The 15426-nt window shown below is 38.6% G+C and overlaps 1 protein-coding gene across 2 annotated transcripts in view; it reads left to right on the top strand.

The window, feature by feature from the left end:
• TANC2 (tetratricopeptide repeat, ankyrin repeat and coiled-coil containing 2) overlaps positions 1 to 15426 on the top strand; it is a 382196-nt gene that overhangs the window by 215851 nt on the left and 150919 nt on the right. For both annotated transcript variants that reach the window (XM_081344806.1, XM_081344805.1), the window contains exon 5: positions 13631 to 13732. In XM_081344806.1, the coding sequence (XP_081200932.1) occupies positions 13631 to 13732 (102 nt within the window). The remainder of the gene's footprint in view (positions 1 to 13630; positions 13733 to 15426) is intronic.

Here is a 15426-nt window from a genome sequence, read left to right as displayed (position 1 = left end):
GCCGAAGACCAAGACAACCTGTGGAAAGCCTGATTTTCAGATATAATAGCCAACTGAATCAGGAAAAAAAGCTCCAAACTAAACAAACCCTTAATAAAGCCAAGAGCAACTTCACACGTATAGGTTTTGATGGACAAAAGAGCTGCTTATCAGTTTGGCAAAACTGAAAGTAGCAGAATAAAATGGGAAGAATTCAAGTAGCGTATAAGCAACAAGTTACTCAAGTTTTCTTTTGGTCTTTGGCCTTATATAACATTATTATTAATTACTAATCCTACTAGTAAGAAGTAATAGGCAAAAGAAATTATAGGCAGGAGATAGAAGAAAAGAAGTATAAATCCAGATTATATAAATTTCTCTCTGTATCTTCCTACCTTGCCAAGCAACCTTGTTTCAATCACACCCATACCCATCCCATTTGTTGCCTTTACATTTCTCACTTCTCTCTTTTGAGACCCACATCAACTCCATCCAATCTCTGTTTCTTTCTTCATGTATTTGCTTTGTATTTCAATTCTCATTCAGTCTAAACCAGCGGTGTCAAACTCACAATGTCACGTGATGTGTTGCAACGTATTGCGACTTTTTTCGGCAATGAGGTGGTTGCAGTTTTGGCATGATGCATCTGGCCTGTGGGTCGGCGGTTTGACACCCCTGGTCTAAACCATTTCAACATACTGTATTTTTCCCATACTAATTACTTTTGTGTTTAATCCACATTTGTTCATCATCAATTCCTTATGGGCACTATGATTTCTTTTTAAGAAGAAATATACTTCTTAAGTAACATATTTTCACTGCATTCTACTTTTTATATTTATCTGGCATACTTAGTTCTCATTTCCAGTAAAAAAAAACAACCTGACATGCTCTTATACTCAGCAACATTCACTGAGTCTCAAGACTAAAAGCCTTTGATGGATCTTTCCTCCATTTCCCTTTAGAGCTGTCGATGTTACTATTTGCTACTTCTACTGGTAAGGAATTTGTCTGATTTATTTTGCACGAGATGAAATGCTATATTTCAGGTGTCCTAAATCTACTTCTGATTATCCATTTGTTCTTATTCTTTCCTTTCTGCTTTTCTATTTAGTTGAAGGACAGTTTCATCTTATCACCAAAAAAAAAGCTCCTAATAAGGAACTCTTTTTTAAATCAGTCCCTCATTCCTTTGAGGTCACTATGATTACATTTGTGTTACATGCAACAATAATATAACCACTGTTTTCTACTTGTTCCATAATATCTTGTGTTAGATTATGGACAGTTTTAAAAGATTAAATAATGGATAGTCTTCCCCCTGGTACATTCCAAGACTAATTGTAAGGATAGGGTATCTAGAAATTTAGTTTCTTTGTCATTGCCTGAGCATGGATGCCAAATATATGAAAGTCTAGCTATTACAATTTCTCCTTTGCATGGCATCCTTATTTCACTCATCATCTTAGTATCACCCTCCACATTTTATCAGGTGAGTGGTAATATATCCCTAGATATAATTTATATTTGTAGCCCTATTTCCATCCATAGTGATTCTATGGAGAAATCTGGTCTTTCACTTTTTTTCTAACACATCGGTAGTATGTTGTCCTTGATACAAAGAACAGAGGAATTTCAAGTGTACCTATTCCTGTTCTTTTTATAAAGGTCGGATCCAGGAATGAGCTTATCTACTAGCTCTCTCCATTCTACACACTAGATTTATGTCCTCATTCCAAAACCAAATACAGTATTTTAATCCCCCCCCCATTGTAGACTTCAAGGAGTTTAGTACTGATACAGAAACACTTGTATACTCAGTATTCTTTTTTGATGTGAGCACTTTTTACAGCCTTTTTGTCTCTTTCCAATCATCTAACAATCATGCTACGCATTAAACCAATGTTATATTAGCCCATCTGTGTTTCTGATGATCAAATCATTCATATCCACCATAAAAGGACATGTGGTTTTATCACTTAGGGACTCAGTCCTTCCTAAAGAGATAGATCTCTTTCTTAGCCTTAAACAAAATTGTCATCCTGGGAGTGGGACAAACATAACCTACTATCTATTAGTCTTCTTTAGATATCACTTTGGCCCCTAAGCACTTCATTTCATTTTAAAATGCACTAAATCTGTAGTTTTAAGAAATATATGTGTTCTCTGTGGGTCTGGATTGCACTGCACTGAGTACTCAACTACAAGTTATGCTGTTTTATGTGCACTAACTTGGAAAACACAGTCTGATCTGCTGGCTTTTTACCTTCAAACTCTTATAAATTATTTAGGAACTGCTCATATCTTAGCTCATACTTTGGTTGAGTTTGGAGCTCTGATTTCTTCAGACAGTTGCTAAACATACGTTGACACAGTCTTAGGAAGCTCATGTACTAATCCCTATTACACTCTCTTATATTTATTTTTATTTATTTAACTTATTCAGTTGCTAAGATCACTCAATTACAAAACTAACTCCTCTTCCAGTTATCCTTTTTATTCATTTAGCTAGTTGTGGTTTTCCAATTATTGATCCTGTTTCCAAAGAGTTCCACCTCGGGCTGAGCTCTTGGCTAAGGAAGATAACTCTACCCACTAGGAAATCATGTGATCAGTAAATCAGCTGCAGCGTCCTGTCAGACTATTGTTCAACAAGCAAATAATAATAATAATAATAATAATAATAATAATAATAATAATAATAATAATAATAATAATAATAATAATAATTTTATTTATATACCGCCCTTCTCCCGGAGGACTTATATACCGCCCTTCTCCCGGAGGACTTACTTACACCAAGTAAGCCAGATAAACAACACTGGTTCATCCAATAAAGTAAACAAATGAAGTTGCTCAACACCAGAATTTAACTAGCCCCAGGCCTCTATGGCAGGGATGTCAAACTCAGTTTCATTGAGGGCCACATCAGCATTGTGGTTGCCATTGGGTGGGCCGTGTGGGTGTGGCTGGGATGGGCATGGCCTACTGGGTGGGTGTGGCCTACTGGGTGGGCATGGCCAGCTCGACATCACTTGCATCAAGGGTACCTGGACAGGGCTAGGCAGGCCTGGGGCAGATCTGAGGGTCTCTGGTGGAGGACAGTGGGACCGGGGTGAGCACCAGGACATGGTCCACTGGAGGAGGCTCACTGTCCCTTTCAGGCTGTGTGGGAGGGTGGGATCCCGGACAGTGGCATGGGCTGCCCAGAGCGTTGGGCAGCGGAGGTCAAGCACCTAACCGTCAAGTTCAGGGACCCTGCAGCCCAGCCTAGCCTAGCCCCACTTCCCCAAGGGGACACCCAGCTGCGCTTACCTCCATCTTCAAGCTGCTGCTGCTGTGCTTGCTATCCTTGGCCAAGTTGCTCATAGTGTGCAGGAGGGCAAAATGTGTGGGTCAGAGGGAGACCCTCTCCCTGTGAGGAGACCTGGCTTTGTAACCAAAGCATCCTCAGCATTAGGATGGGAGACCGCCAGGAAAGGTCAGGAGGAGGGGACAAGGGGATGGCAAAAGAGCAACAGGGCTGCTTGTGGCCAAGTATTAAGGCAGGACTTCCCTCAGACCCTTCCTTCCTCTCATAACCAACCAACCTTCCTTCCTTCCTTCCTTCCTTCCTTCCTTCCTTCCTTCCTTCCTCCCTCCCTCCCTCCCTCCCTCCCTCTCTTCCTTCCTTCCTTCCTTCCTTCCTTCCTTCCTTCCTTCCTTCCTTCCTTCCTTCCTTCCTTCCTTCCTTTCCTCATGGTTTGAGATCATTGTTTTTTGAACTAGTTGCAACGTAGCATGTATCTTATTTTTTCTTGGTATATTCTTTCTGCAGATCTCTAGTTTTCCATGATAGCCAAATATCAAGATTTTCCTTTCTCTGCAGACAGCTTTAAAATCACAGTTGAATAAGTATTTGTAATCCAGAAAGGTCATTTTTTTCTTCCAAAGTTTATAGTTCTCTCTTTGTAGGCAGCCCAAGATGTTTTTTTTAGTCACAGCTATTCTCTGTTATTAAGGCATTGAAGGTCACCCAAAAACAAATTATCTTTTCCTGGGCTTTGCCAGTTCCTGTATTGAAGCAACTACAATATTTTCATCCACCACTAGATGTCAGCATCAGTTTGTTTTTCAGTTTTTAAAATAAACAATTATTTTGTTCTATTTTCATGATTTTAAAAAGAAATATTAACACATTCCACCAATTTCAAACTTATCCAGATTTAGGTTTTATATTCATTTCATTTCAGTATATTTCTTTCCCCACTTAAGGGTTTAATTCGCCGCTTCTATCTTTAGGAGGGTGGGGCAAAGATCCCCCTCCTTCTCACTTTTGGAGGCTTTTTGCTTCTTGGGTTTTTTTCCCCCTTAGGAAATCAATTTTCAAGTAGAAGAGAGAAAATCACTGTTCTTACCCAGTTCCAAGCATGTTGCTTACAGTCAGCTTAAAATATTCCTTTTGGGTTTCAGCTGCTTGTAGCTTGGGCTAGATTCTGAAGTTAAGCTAGCCTTTTTCCTGATCTCTCTCTCTCTCTCTCTCTCTCTCTCTCTCTCTCTCTCGACTGATGGCATATATTTTGTTTAGATTTTATCTACTATTTTTTGTTTTTATACTTTATAATCATTTTGTATCTTGTTAGTCTCCAAGAGTCTTGTGATTGTATGCCAATACATTTGCTTGTTACCTAAGCAAATAAGACACAAGATTTTATTATATGCATATATGAAACATTATTTATATCCAGAATCAACAAAAGAGTGTTGCTCAACATAATACTCTTACATATCTTGAATACTTTTTTATGAGCATCTGTAATTTATTTATCATATTAATTAAAATTTGACAGTGCTATTAAAAATTGCCATAACATTTGAGTTGCCAATTAGCTATTCTATTCTAAACACTAGTGTAAATAAACAAATCCAGCAAAGGGGTTAATTTACTATAATTAGTATGCTATAGTTATATGACTGCCCAATTTAATATGATTTGGGCTGTTATACAAAACTTAAACAAATATAGAAAATAGCACAGGCTTCTGAAATAAAATACAGTAAAAGAAATATAAAGTGGTTGGAATTTGAATTTAATGTGTTGAATCCTACTAAATAGGAATCCTACAATAGGAACTCTGCTTATCATGACCCAAAACCTAGGGTGGGAGCCAGGTTTAATTTCCTTTCTAAAAGCTTTTCTAAAAGCCTAAGGGCCAGGGGTGTAAAACTGGTGGCCTATGGGCTGGATGTGTCACGTGTAGGCCATGCCCACCCCTGCTCCACATGATCAAGTTAGACACCCATGCTAAGGGCCAACATATATGGGACTCCTGATTCCACAAGATGACATTGTTTTAGACAAAGGATCCAGAATGTGCCCTCCCTGTTGGAACATGTGGGATGGAAAGACCAGATACCTTCTTGCAAGAGGGTGATACAGCAAATAATCCATGCAAGATTTTATAGATGATAACACAGAAAATTGCATCTAGAATACTACAAAGAGCCAGAGCATTTCACAGAGCAGAAATATTACATGAGCACAACAATCAGTATTCATAATTACCCATGTCACTGTGTTCTGGATTGATGCTTCTGGATATCTCAAAGAGAGCTCTGTGTAGAGGGGGTTTCGATAATTCAGTTGAGTAGTTACTGAAATGTGAGTGACAGCTTTATTTATGTGGCCAGGAACAGAGAAATACAATTAAGTATAATCCACAGAAGTATCTCTTCTGCTGCTTTATCCTTTATGAATTTGCATAGACACTGCTAGAAACAGAAACTTACAGGTGTGTGAGTGAAAGCAAGCAATCCAGAGACTTATTGTCCAGTCTGCTCAAGTAATTGTTCTTGAGAATCCTAAAGAGATGAAAGAAAGAAAAGTTAGAACAATACATAGACAAAATCATGTTGTCACAATGTTGTCCTTTTCATTAGTCCATGTGCAGTGGTGAGACACTTATGATGCATAATGATCAAGGGCCCTAGTGGGCAGGGAGCATTCTCCCTTTGCATCCAGCTACCTCAAGAATGACCTGAGGCCAGGTCACAGTAAAGAAGGGGTTGGGGATGCATATTCCTTCACGTTAGTTACATAGGATGAACATGAGAGTACTGTATACACACAAGTACTCAGTCCAAGGATAGGCCCTCCAATCCTGTTTTTAATGGAAGAAATTGTGTTTTCAGTGAAACCTCTAGAGGGGAAAAATTAATATAGGAGAATACATTTCAAATGAATACTCCCACTAGAAAGAGAGTATCTCTGATTTGTACATCACGTTAATCTGACACACTAAATAAATAGAACATCTGAAAAGAAGACACAATCAGAATAGAGCTGGAATGGACCTTGGCAGTCTTCTAGTGCAACCTCTTGCTCAAACAGGAGACTATGCACCATTTCAGATGTGGCTGTCCAATCTCTTCTTAAAAACCTGCAGTGATGAAGCACCCACAACTTCTGACAGCTATTCAACTAATTAATTATCCTCACTGATAAGAATTTTCTTCTTAACTCCAGGCCCCTTCTCTCCTTGATTAGTTTCCATCCATTGTTTCTTGTTCTGCCCTCTGGTGCTTTAGAAAATAAGTTGACCCCTCTTTGTGACAGCCTCTCAAATACTGGAATATTGTTATTATGCCCCCCACAGTCCTTTTCTCTAGCCAAACCCAAATCCTGCAACCATTTTTCATATGTTTTAGTCTCCAGGCCTTTAATCATCTTAATTGCTCTTCTCTGCACTTTTTCCAAACATCTTTGTAATGTGACCAAAACTGGATGCAGTATTCCATATGTGGCCTTATTAAGACTTTATATAGTGATACTAATACTTCACATGATTTAAATTCTATGCCTATGTTTGAATAACTGAGGATTGTATTAGCTTTTTTGGCTGCTGTCGCACACTGCTGGCTCATATTTAAGTGGTTGTTCACTAGGACTCTAAGGTACGTCTCACAGTTACTGTTTTTGAGCCAGATTTCACCTAATCTATACTTGTACCTTTGGTTTTTCCTGCCTAAGTGTAAAACCTTGCTTTTCTTCATATTAAATTTAATTTTTTTGGATAGGGGCCATTGTTCAAGTCTGTCAAGGTCTTTTTTGGATCCTGAACTTGTTTTCTGGGGTATTGACTATTCCTGCCAGCTTAGTGTCATCTGCAGATTTGATGAGTTCCCCTTCTATTCCCTCATTTAATTCATTTATGTTTATGAAGATATTGAAGAGTACTGGGCCTAAGATGGAGCCTTGTGTTGCCCCACTGCTTACTTCCCTCCATGTGGATGTAGTATCATTAAGGACTACTCATTGAGTACAGTTTATCAGCCAGTTACAAATCCATCTGGTGGTGATGCTGTCTATCCCAATTTTTTTTAGTTTACCAAGAAATAGGTTATGATCTTTGTCAAATGCATTGCTGAAGTCTAAATATAGTATGTCCACAGCATTTTGCTGGTCTACTAATTTAGTCACTTTGTCCAAGAATAAAATAAGATTGATTTGGCACAATCTGTTTTTAACAAACCTGGGCTGGCTTTTATTTATTTTTATTATTTTTTCCATTATCTTCCCAGCTATTTATATTAGGCTGATTGGTCTGTAATTTCGTGGGTTTGTTTTCCCCCCCTTTTTTGAAGATGGGAACCACATCAGCTCTTTTCCAATCCTCAGGTAATTCCCTAGTGTTCCTGGATTTTTGAAAGATATGGTACAATGGTTCTGAGATAACATCTGCCGCTCCTTCAGAACTCTTGGATGTAATCCATCAGGTCCAGTGATTTATATTCATCAAGATCTGATAGGTGTTCTCTAACCATTATTTTGCTTATCTTAATTTTTATTTCTAGTCTGTCTTTTATAGTTAGGTTTTTGGTAGGTTGGGCTATAGTTTCTTTTTGCTGAAGACTGATGCAAAGATTGACTTAAGCAGTTCTGCTTTCTCCTTGCTGCCTGTTACTTCCTTGCCATCTTCTCTCTTTAGTGTACCTACTGTTTCTTGATTTTTTTTCTTGTTATTTATATGTTGAAATAAACTTTTTTATTATTATCTTTCATTTTTGTTGCAAGTCTTTATTCATCCTGAGCCTTTGCTTTCCTGACTTCACCTTTGCAGATTCAGGCTATCGGCTGATATTCTGCCTTAGTTATAAGTCCCTCTTTCCATTTTTTTATACTTGTCCTTTTTGTCTTTCATTTTATCAGAGAGATATTTGTGCAACCATGCTAGCTTCTTTTGGATTTCTTGCTTTTCTTTTTCATGGCATTGTGCTGAACTGGGCTCTTATGAACTGGGCTCTTCTTGGGTTCTTTTCCCTTTTAGGATTTTCATCCATGGAATTTTTCTTAGACGGTCTCTGAGTTTGTTAAAATCAGCTCTTTAAAAGTTTAACACACTGGTTGAATTATGTTCAATTGTTTGTGTTTGCTTTTGCCCAAGGTTCCAGCAACTTCAACTCCCTCTATCACTTCTTCTCTATTAGTAAGAATTAGGTCCAGTAAAAATTTTTTTCTAGTTCTGTCCTCTACTTTTTGGATGACAAAGTTGTCAGTTAGGTTTGTTACAAATCTGTTTGTTTGTTGTTTGTTCTCCCACTTGCTGCAGAGTTTGTCTCCAGTTGATACCAAGATAATTAAAGTCTCCCATGTGGTATGTTTCCTACATAGAGTCATTAATTGTTTAGCAAAAAGTTCATCTATTTCTTCTGCTTGGTTGGGTGGCCTGTAGTATATGTCTATAGCGATGTCATTTTTTTTAACCTTTAATATTGGCCCATATGGATTCTAGGAGGTTTTCACCCTTGGTTTTGTGGATTTCTATAGAGATGTAGTGACCTTTTATATATAATGCAACTCCACCTCCTCTTTTGTTAGGTCTGTTTGTTTTGAATAGTTTGTATCCTTCCATCAGTACAATCCAGTCATGAGTTTCATCCCATCATGTTCCAGTAATGGCAACTATATCATATCTAGGTTCATGTACTAGTATTTCAAGTTCACACTGTTTGTTCCCAAAACTTTGAGTATTCATGTATAGGCATTTGACTCCTTTATGGGTCTTGGGTATGTTTCTTATATCACCTACTTTGTAACTGGGTTTTCTATCCCTTTCATCACTCTCTATTTTATTGTGTTTTTCTTTTTATTCTTCTTTCCCTTTGCTCCCTACCTCTTTATATGATTGGTTATCTAGTAGTTTTTGCTTGGAATCAGGTTCTAAAGATCTTGAAGATTGTCTCCCCCCCTCAATTTTAGTTTAAAGCCCTTCTGATCAGACAGTTGTCTTCCGAATATATTCTTTCCAGTTCTTGTGAGGTTCAGTCCATCCCTTGCCATCCCGTAGCCCTTCATATAGGTAATGCAAACTATTGTCTAGGACAGGCATGTCAAACTCGCAACATCACATGATGCTGCGCGATGTATCATGACTTTTTCCCCATTGTCGGCAGTGGAGTTGGCGTGGTTTTAGTATGATGCATCCGGTCCGCAGGCTGGCAGTTTGACATGCCTGGTCTAGGAAATCGGAGATCTCTTGACGATGCCAGGTTTTAAGCCAATGGTTTTTTTCTAAAATCCTTTGCTCCCTCATTGGATTTTGACTTTTGTTGGAAATATACATAAAAACACCACTTATGCTACTAATTCTTTAACTGTCTTCCCTAGCTGTCCGTAATCTCTTGTTATTGTTTTTAGATTCATTGTTGTGTCATTGGTCCCCATGTGTAAGAGAAGAAAGCTAAGACATTTGTGATTCATTTGGGGAGGGGGGTGCTGAATCATAGTGAGGATTGCCATATATTTCAACCGGGTAATTATTAAACCCAACCAACTGTAAGCTATGTCACCAACCACAACAATCCATGATTGTGCAATATGCAAACACTGTCTAAAAATAATGATTTAACAATGAAAATACTTTCTAAAAGAGCAACTGCTTGTTCAAATGTTCCACTCTAACTCTGGAGTTTAGCTCCAACAAATCCCACAATATCCGGACAACAAGTAAGTATGTATGTATGTATGTATGTATGTATGTATGTATGTATGTATGTATGTATATATGCCGCCCTATCTCCCGAAGGACTCAGGGCAGCTAACAACAATAAAAGACAATAATACAAATGTTAAAAAAGAATTAAAGCCCCAATGATAAAATATTAAAAAACATTTTTAAAAATCCCTATTGTCAGTCCAGGTCAGTCTGATGGAAAAGAAATGTTTTAAGGCCACGACAAAAGGACCGGAGGTCCAGGGCCATCCGGAGCTCAAGGGGAAGTTGATTCCACAGGGCTGGCGCTCCCACAGAGAAGGCCCCTCCCCCTGGGGGTCGCCAGCCGACATTGTCTAGCCGACGGCACCCTGAGGAGGCCCTCCCTGTGTGAGCGCACCGGGTGATGGGAAGTCGTTCCTGGCAGCAGACGGTCCTGCAAATATCCCGGGCCTAAGCCATGTAGGGCTTTAAAGGTAAGAACCAGCACCTTAAATCTCATCCGGAGGGCAACCGGTAACCAATGCAGCTCACGCAGGAGGGGTGTAATATGGGAGTATCGGGATGCTCCCATCACAACCCACGCAGCCGCACTCTGCACCAGCTGGAGCCTCCGGGTGGTCTTCAAGGGCAGCCCCATGCAGAGAGCATTGCAGTAATCTATACGGGAGGTAACAAGTGCGTGAGTGACCGTACATAGAGCATCTCGGTCCAGATAGGGGTGCAACTGGTGCACCAGGAGAACCTAGGTAAATGCCCCCCTGGCCACAACTCCTATATGCTCTTCAAAACTGATGATGATGAAGCCAGTCTCCTCTTTAGGAAATAGGAGTACAGACTTTGCTGATACTCTGGTTACATTTTACTACAAGCTTTGTCCTTTTCTCTGTTGGTCATTTTGAGTCATGTTTACATGCTGGCTAAGCAACTAGGAATAAAATAGAATAGAGCTGGAAGGGACCTTGTAGGTCTTCTAGTCCAGCCCCCTGCTTAAGCAGGAGAACCTATACCATTTCAGACAAATAGCTGTCCAGTCTCTTCTTAGAAATCTCCAGTGATGGAGCACCCACGATTTCTGAAGGCAAGCTGTTCCACTGGTTAATTGTCCTCACTGTTATGAAGTTTCTCCTTAATTCCAGGTTGCTTCTCTCTTTGTTCAGTTTCCAACCATTGTTTCTTGTCCTGCCCTCTGGTTCTCCGGAGAATAATTTGATGCCCTTTTCTTTGTGGCAGCCCCTCAAATACTTTAGTAACATACTGTTTGGAATGCTTAAAATCAGTGTAATGCTTGAAATAATGAAATGATTAATGTATGTATGGAATTATCAGTCAAATTCATATTACTGGAGAGTTACTAGAAATATTGTGATCCCTTCACACCTTTACATATGATCTTCTTCTCTTACCATTTCTTCTTTTATACCTGCCTAGAAACCTCATTCCTATAGTTTTTTTCATCTTCAGTTTAAACATCACCTTGTCTCACTGGTTTCTCTGTATGCTTGAAACTGCCTATTGAAATATGTGTAACTAAAACAAGATGAGCTGCCGTTTTCTTTCTTCTATTTCTTTGTTGAACTTTAAAGACAAAGCAAAGCATAAATTTTGTTTTTCTCTGAATGAAAAGCAAAACAGTCAGTGAACATCTTGTGCACCAGTGGAACAAAACTCAAATGTACATCAAGTGTTTCAACACACGAAATATTGCAAAGTTCAACATGGTCCCTGGTACCTCAATTCTTGCTCTAGTGAGTTTTTTTTTAAAAACTCCTGATTACCAATGGTTGTACCATAGAACTCTGGTTGGAAAAGAAGCAACAATGACAAGTTTAATACAGTGCAGGCTATATTACAGTACAACAACAGTAAAAATGCAATGTTCTGTTTTTATTTTGTAGCTTCTTTCTGTGCAAATCATTGTGTTTTTTCAATGCTGCAGTACTCAATAGTAAAGCATATTTTTGGCATCCATCAGAGGAACTATCTATAACATGCATGCATTAAACTTAGGATTACACAGGCATTCTGTTTATACGTACATCCAAAGGCTTCTCACATTCACTGTTTATGCTTTACTGATTTTCCCACACCCTGCCGTACAACTGTCTTGAACTCTGCCAGAGAGTATATTAAAGTTCAGAATGGTTTGCAGTTATGCTGTAAGCCAGGGTTTCCCAACCAGGGATGCTTGCACCCACTGGGGGTGCGAGACAATATTGCAGGGGGTACAAAAACTTGGGTTTTCAAAATTATAGTGTATATGCATAATTTGTTGCCATTATTTCAAACTTTTATAAGGGGTGCGAAAATATATCAGAAGCGTTCTAGGGGTGCGGGGTATAGAAAAGTTTGGGAACCACTGCTGTAAGCAGTTATATACATGTCTTTTTACAGGGTTGTGTAAAGCATTTGAAAGAGATCCTTTGCAAAGACTTCAGTATAAATGAAGCAGGGGTTTTAAAGCATTATGGTAGCTGCATTCTTCAGAAAATTTACTCAGATATTTTCAAAATTGTTCTCTTGTGTTTCCAGACACTTGCTCCACTGAGAATCTGAGCAGAAATCTTGTCTCCATGTGCACCTATACTTTAAATAACCTATACCACACAGGTTCTATAAAATATATTACAACTAGTCCTTGTCTTACGACCACAATTGAGCCCCAAATTTTTGTTACTAAGTGAAACATCTAACATTTTGCCCCATTTTATGATCTTTTGTGCCACAGTTGCTAAGCGAATCACTACAGTTGTTAAGTTAGTAACACAGTTGTTACATGAATCTGACCTCCCCATTGACTTTGCTTGTCAGACTGTCACAAAAGTTGATCATATGACTGTTTTTCACACTTGTGGGGCAAAACTCACAACAACAGTCTTGCAAAGCAATAGAAACGGGCTCATTTGTGGTCATAAGTTGAGGACTACTTAGGAGCAGTGGTGGCGCAGTGGTTAGAATGCAGTATTACAGGCTAATTCTGCTGATTGTCAGGGATTTGATTCTCACCGGCTCAAAGTTGACTCAGCCTTCTGTCCTTCCAAAGTTTGTAAAATGAGGACCCAGCTTCTTGGGAGCAATATGCTGAATCTGTAAACTGTTAGAGAGGGCTGTAAAGCACTGAGAAACAGTATATAAGTCTAAGTACTATTGCTTATTGCTACTTGTATTTTGTCCACCTTAGGTCTTGTGATGCTAAGGGTTGTGCAGTCACAAGTCTATATGCCTTTTGTGATGTGGAATTTGGATTAGGTGATATATTTATAGTCAGGTAGGATTTGCACCAAGAGATGATGGTATTAACATCACAAAAATTAGATTTTTCTAGGCCCCAGAGATTATCTATGTCTGAGGAAAATGGGCAGTAAGAAATAGCACACACACACACACACACACACACACACACACACACATTTATGTGTTCTAGCACATACAACCAAAGCTCACTGAACGTAATAAATGTGGATAAGTCTTTGTTTTGAGAAATTGTGAGAGACATCTGCAGTACTTTAAATTTGTTACTGTAGATCATATCTTTTCTATAAAATAAATAGCTCCTCCTTTAGGCATAAACAATAAATAAAAAGTGGAGCTTATCTTGGCTTGATACTGATTTTATATGGTATTATTGTACATTCACATTCATTTATATCCATGTCTTCTCTTTCTATTTTTCTCTTAAGCTCCATTAAGGAAAGCCAAATTTGTTGAGAGCCCTCGAATTCCAGAATCTGACCTTGGCTCACCATCAACACCAAAACTGGATCTTGATGCCTACTGTCCTGGTAAGCATGTGGCAGAATGCCTATGCATTCTGAAAGAAGGAGAGAGGGTCTGTATTATTTCAGCAAGATTTCCCCTTCTTACATGTTTTTAACTTGAAAGCTGGCAGTTTTTATTTCTGGCAGATAGAAGTTGTCAGAAGTGACAGTTTTATTTTTGACAAACAGTTGTAATTTAATATTTGTTACTTTACAGATTTAAATTAAAGCTTCAAAATTCAAAATTTCAGAACTTCAAAATTGGAATTATTTCATAAATAACAATACTGCTTAGATAGTCCAAAGCCACGGATATTTATTTAGTTAATGCACAGATACATAGTACTTTGGAAAACAATGAATTATTACAAGGACTCCCTGGAATTTGTATGTCAAGCTTCTTTAGACTGAAACACTGATACTGAAGATACAGGGAGCACAGTTTTATTTTATTCTTAGCCAGAAAAGAGACTGTAACATGTTTATAATACTAAAATTCTGATTGTTTCCAAAATAAAGCTCTGAATGTGTGTTGGTGTGTGGGTCGTATTATCTTATAAACTTATATTTTTGAGCAAATATATTTTAAACAATTAGTAAAAGAAAGTCAGGAAAAGAGAAGTACAAAAATAAAACACATCACGCCCAATTGATTGCAGAATTCCACAGAATAGCTAGAAGAGATAAGAATGCCTTCTTAAATGAACAGTGCAAAGAAATAGAAAAAAAAACAATAGAATAGGGAGGACCAGAGATCTCTTCAAGAAAACTGCAGATATGAAGGGAACATTTCATGCAAAGATGGGCATGATAAAGGACCAAAATGACAGGGACCTAAGGGAGGCAGAAGAGATTAAGAAAAGTTGGCAAACTACAGATAAGAACTATACAAGAACGAGCTTAACATCCCAGATAACCACGATTCGGTGGTCACTGACCCTGAGCCAGACATCATAGAATGTGAAGTGAAATGGGCCTTAGGAAATCTGAGCAACAACAAAGCCAGTGGAGGTGACAGTGTTCCAGCTGAGCTATTCAAAATCTTAAAAGACAATGCAGTAAAAGTGCTACACTCAATTTGCCAGCAAATTTGGAAAACTCAACAGGGGCCACAGGATTGGAAAAGGTCAGTTTAGATTCCAGTTCCAAAGAAAGACAATTCCAAAGAATGTTCAAACTATCGCACCATTGCACTCATTTCACATGCTAATAAAGGTATGCTTAAAATTCTAGAAGCTAGACTTCAGCAGTATGTGGATCGAGAACTACCAGAAGTACAGGCAGGATTTTGAAGAGGCAGAGGAACTAGAGATCAAATTGCCAACATACGCTGGATCATGGAGAAAGCAAGGGAGTTCCAGAAAAGCATCTACTTCTGCTTCATTGACTATGCTAAAGCATTTGATTGTGTGGATCACAACAAACTGTGGCAAGTTCTTAAAGTGATGGGAGTACCAGAACATCTTATATGCAGGTTAAGAAGCAACAGTGAGAACTGGACATAGAACCACTGATTGGTTCAAAATTGGGAAAGGAGTCCGGCAAGGTTGTATATTGCTGCACTGCCTATTTAACTTATATATACAGAGCACATCATGAGAGAGGCAGGTCTAGGTGAATCAAAAGTTGGAATTAAGATTGCCAGGAGAAATATCAACAACCTAAGATATGCAGATAGTGAAGAGGAACTAAAGAGCCTCTTGATGCAGGTGAAGAAG

Source organism: Vipera berus (assembly GCF_964194415.1).
Source record: "Vipera berus genome assembly, chromosome: Z".
Classification (NCBI taxonomy): domain Eukaryota; kingdom Metazoa; phylum Chordata; class Lepidosauria; order Squamata; family Viperidae; genus Vipera; species Vipera berus.
Note: the sequence above shows the minus strand (reverse complement) of the source record. Positions and strands in the feature narration are given on the sequence as shown.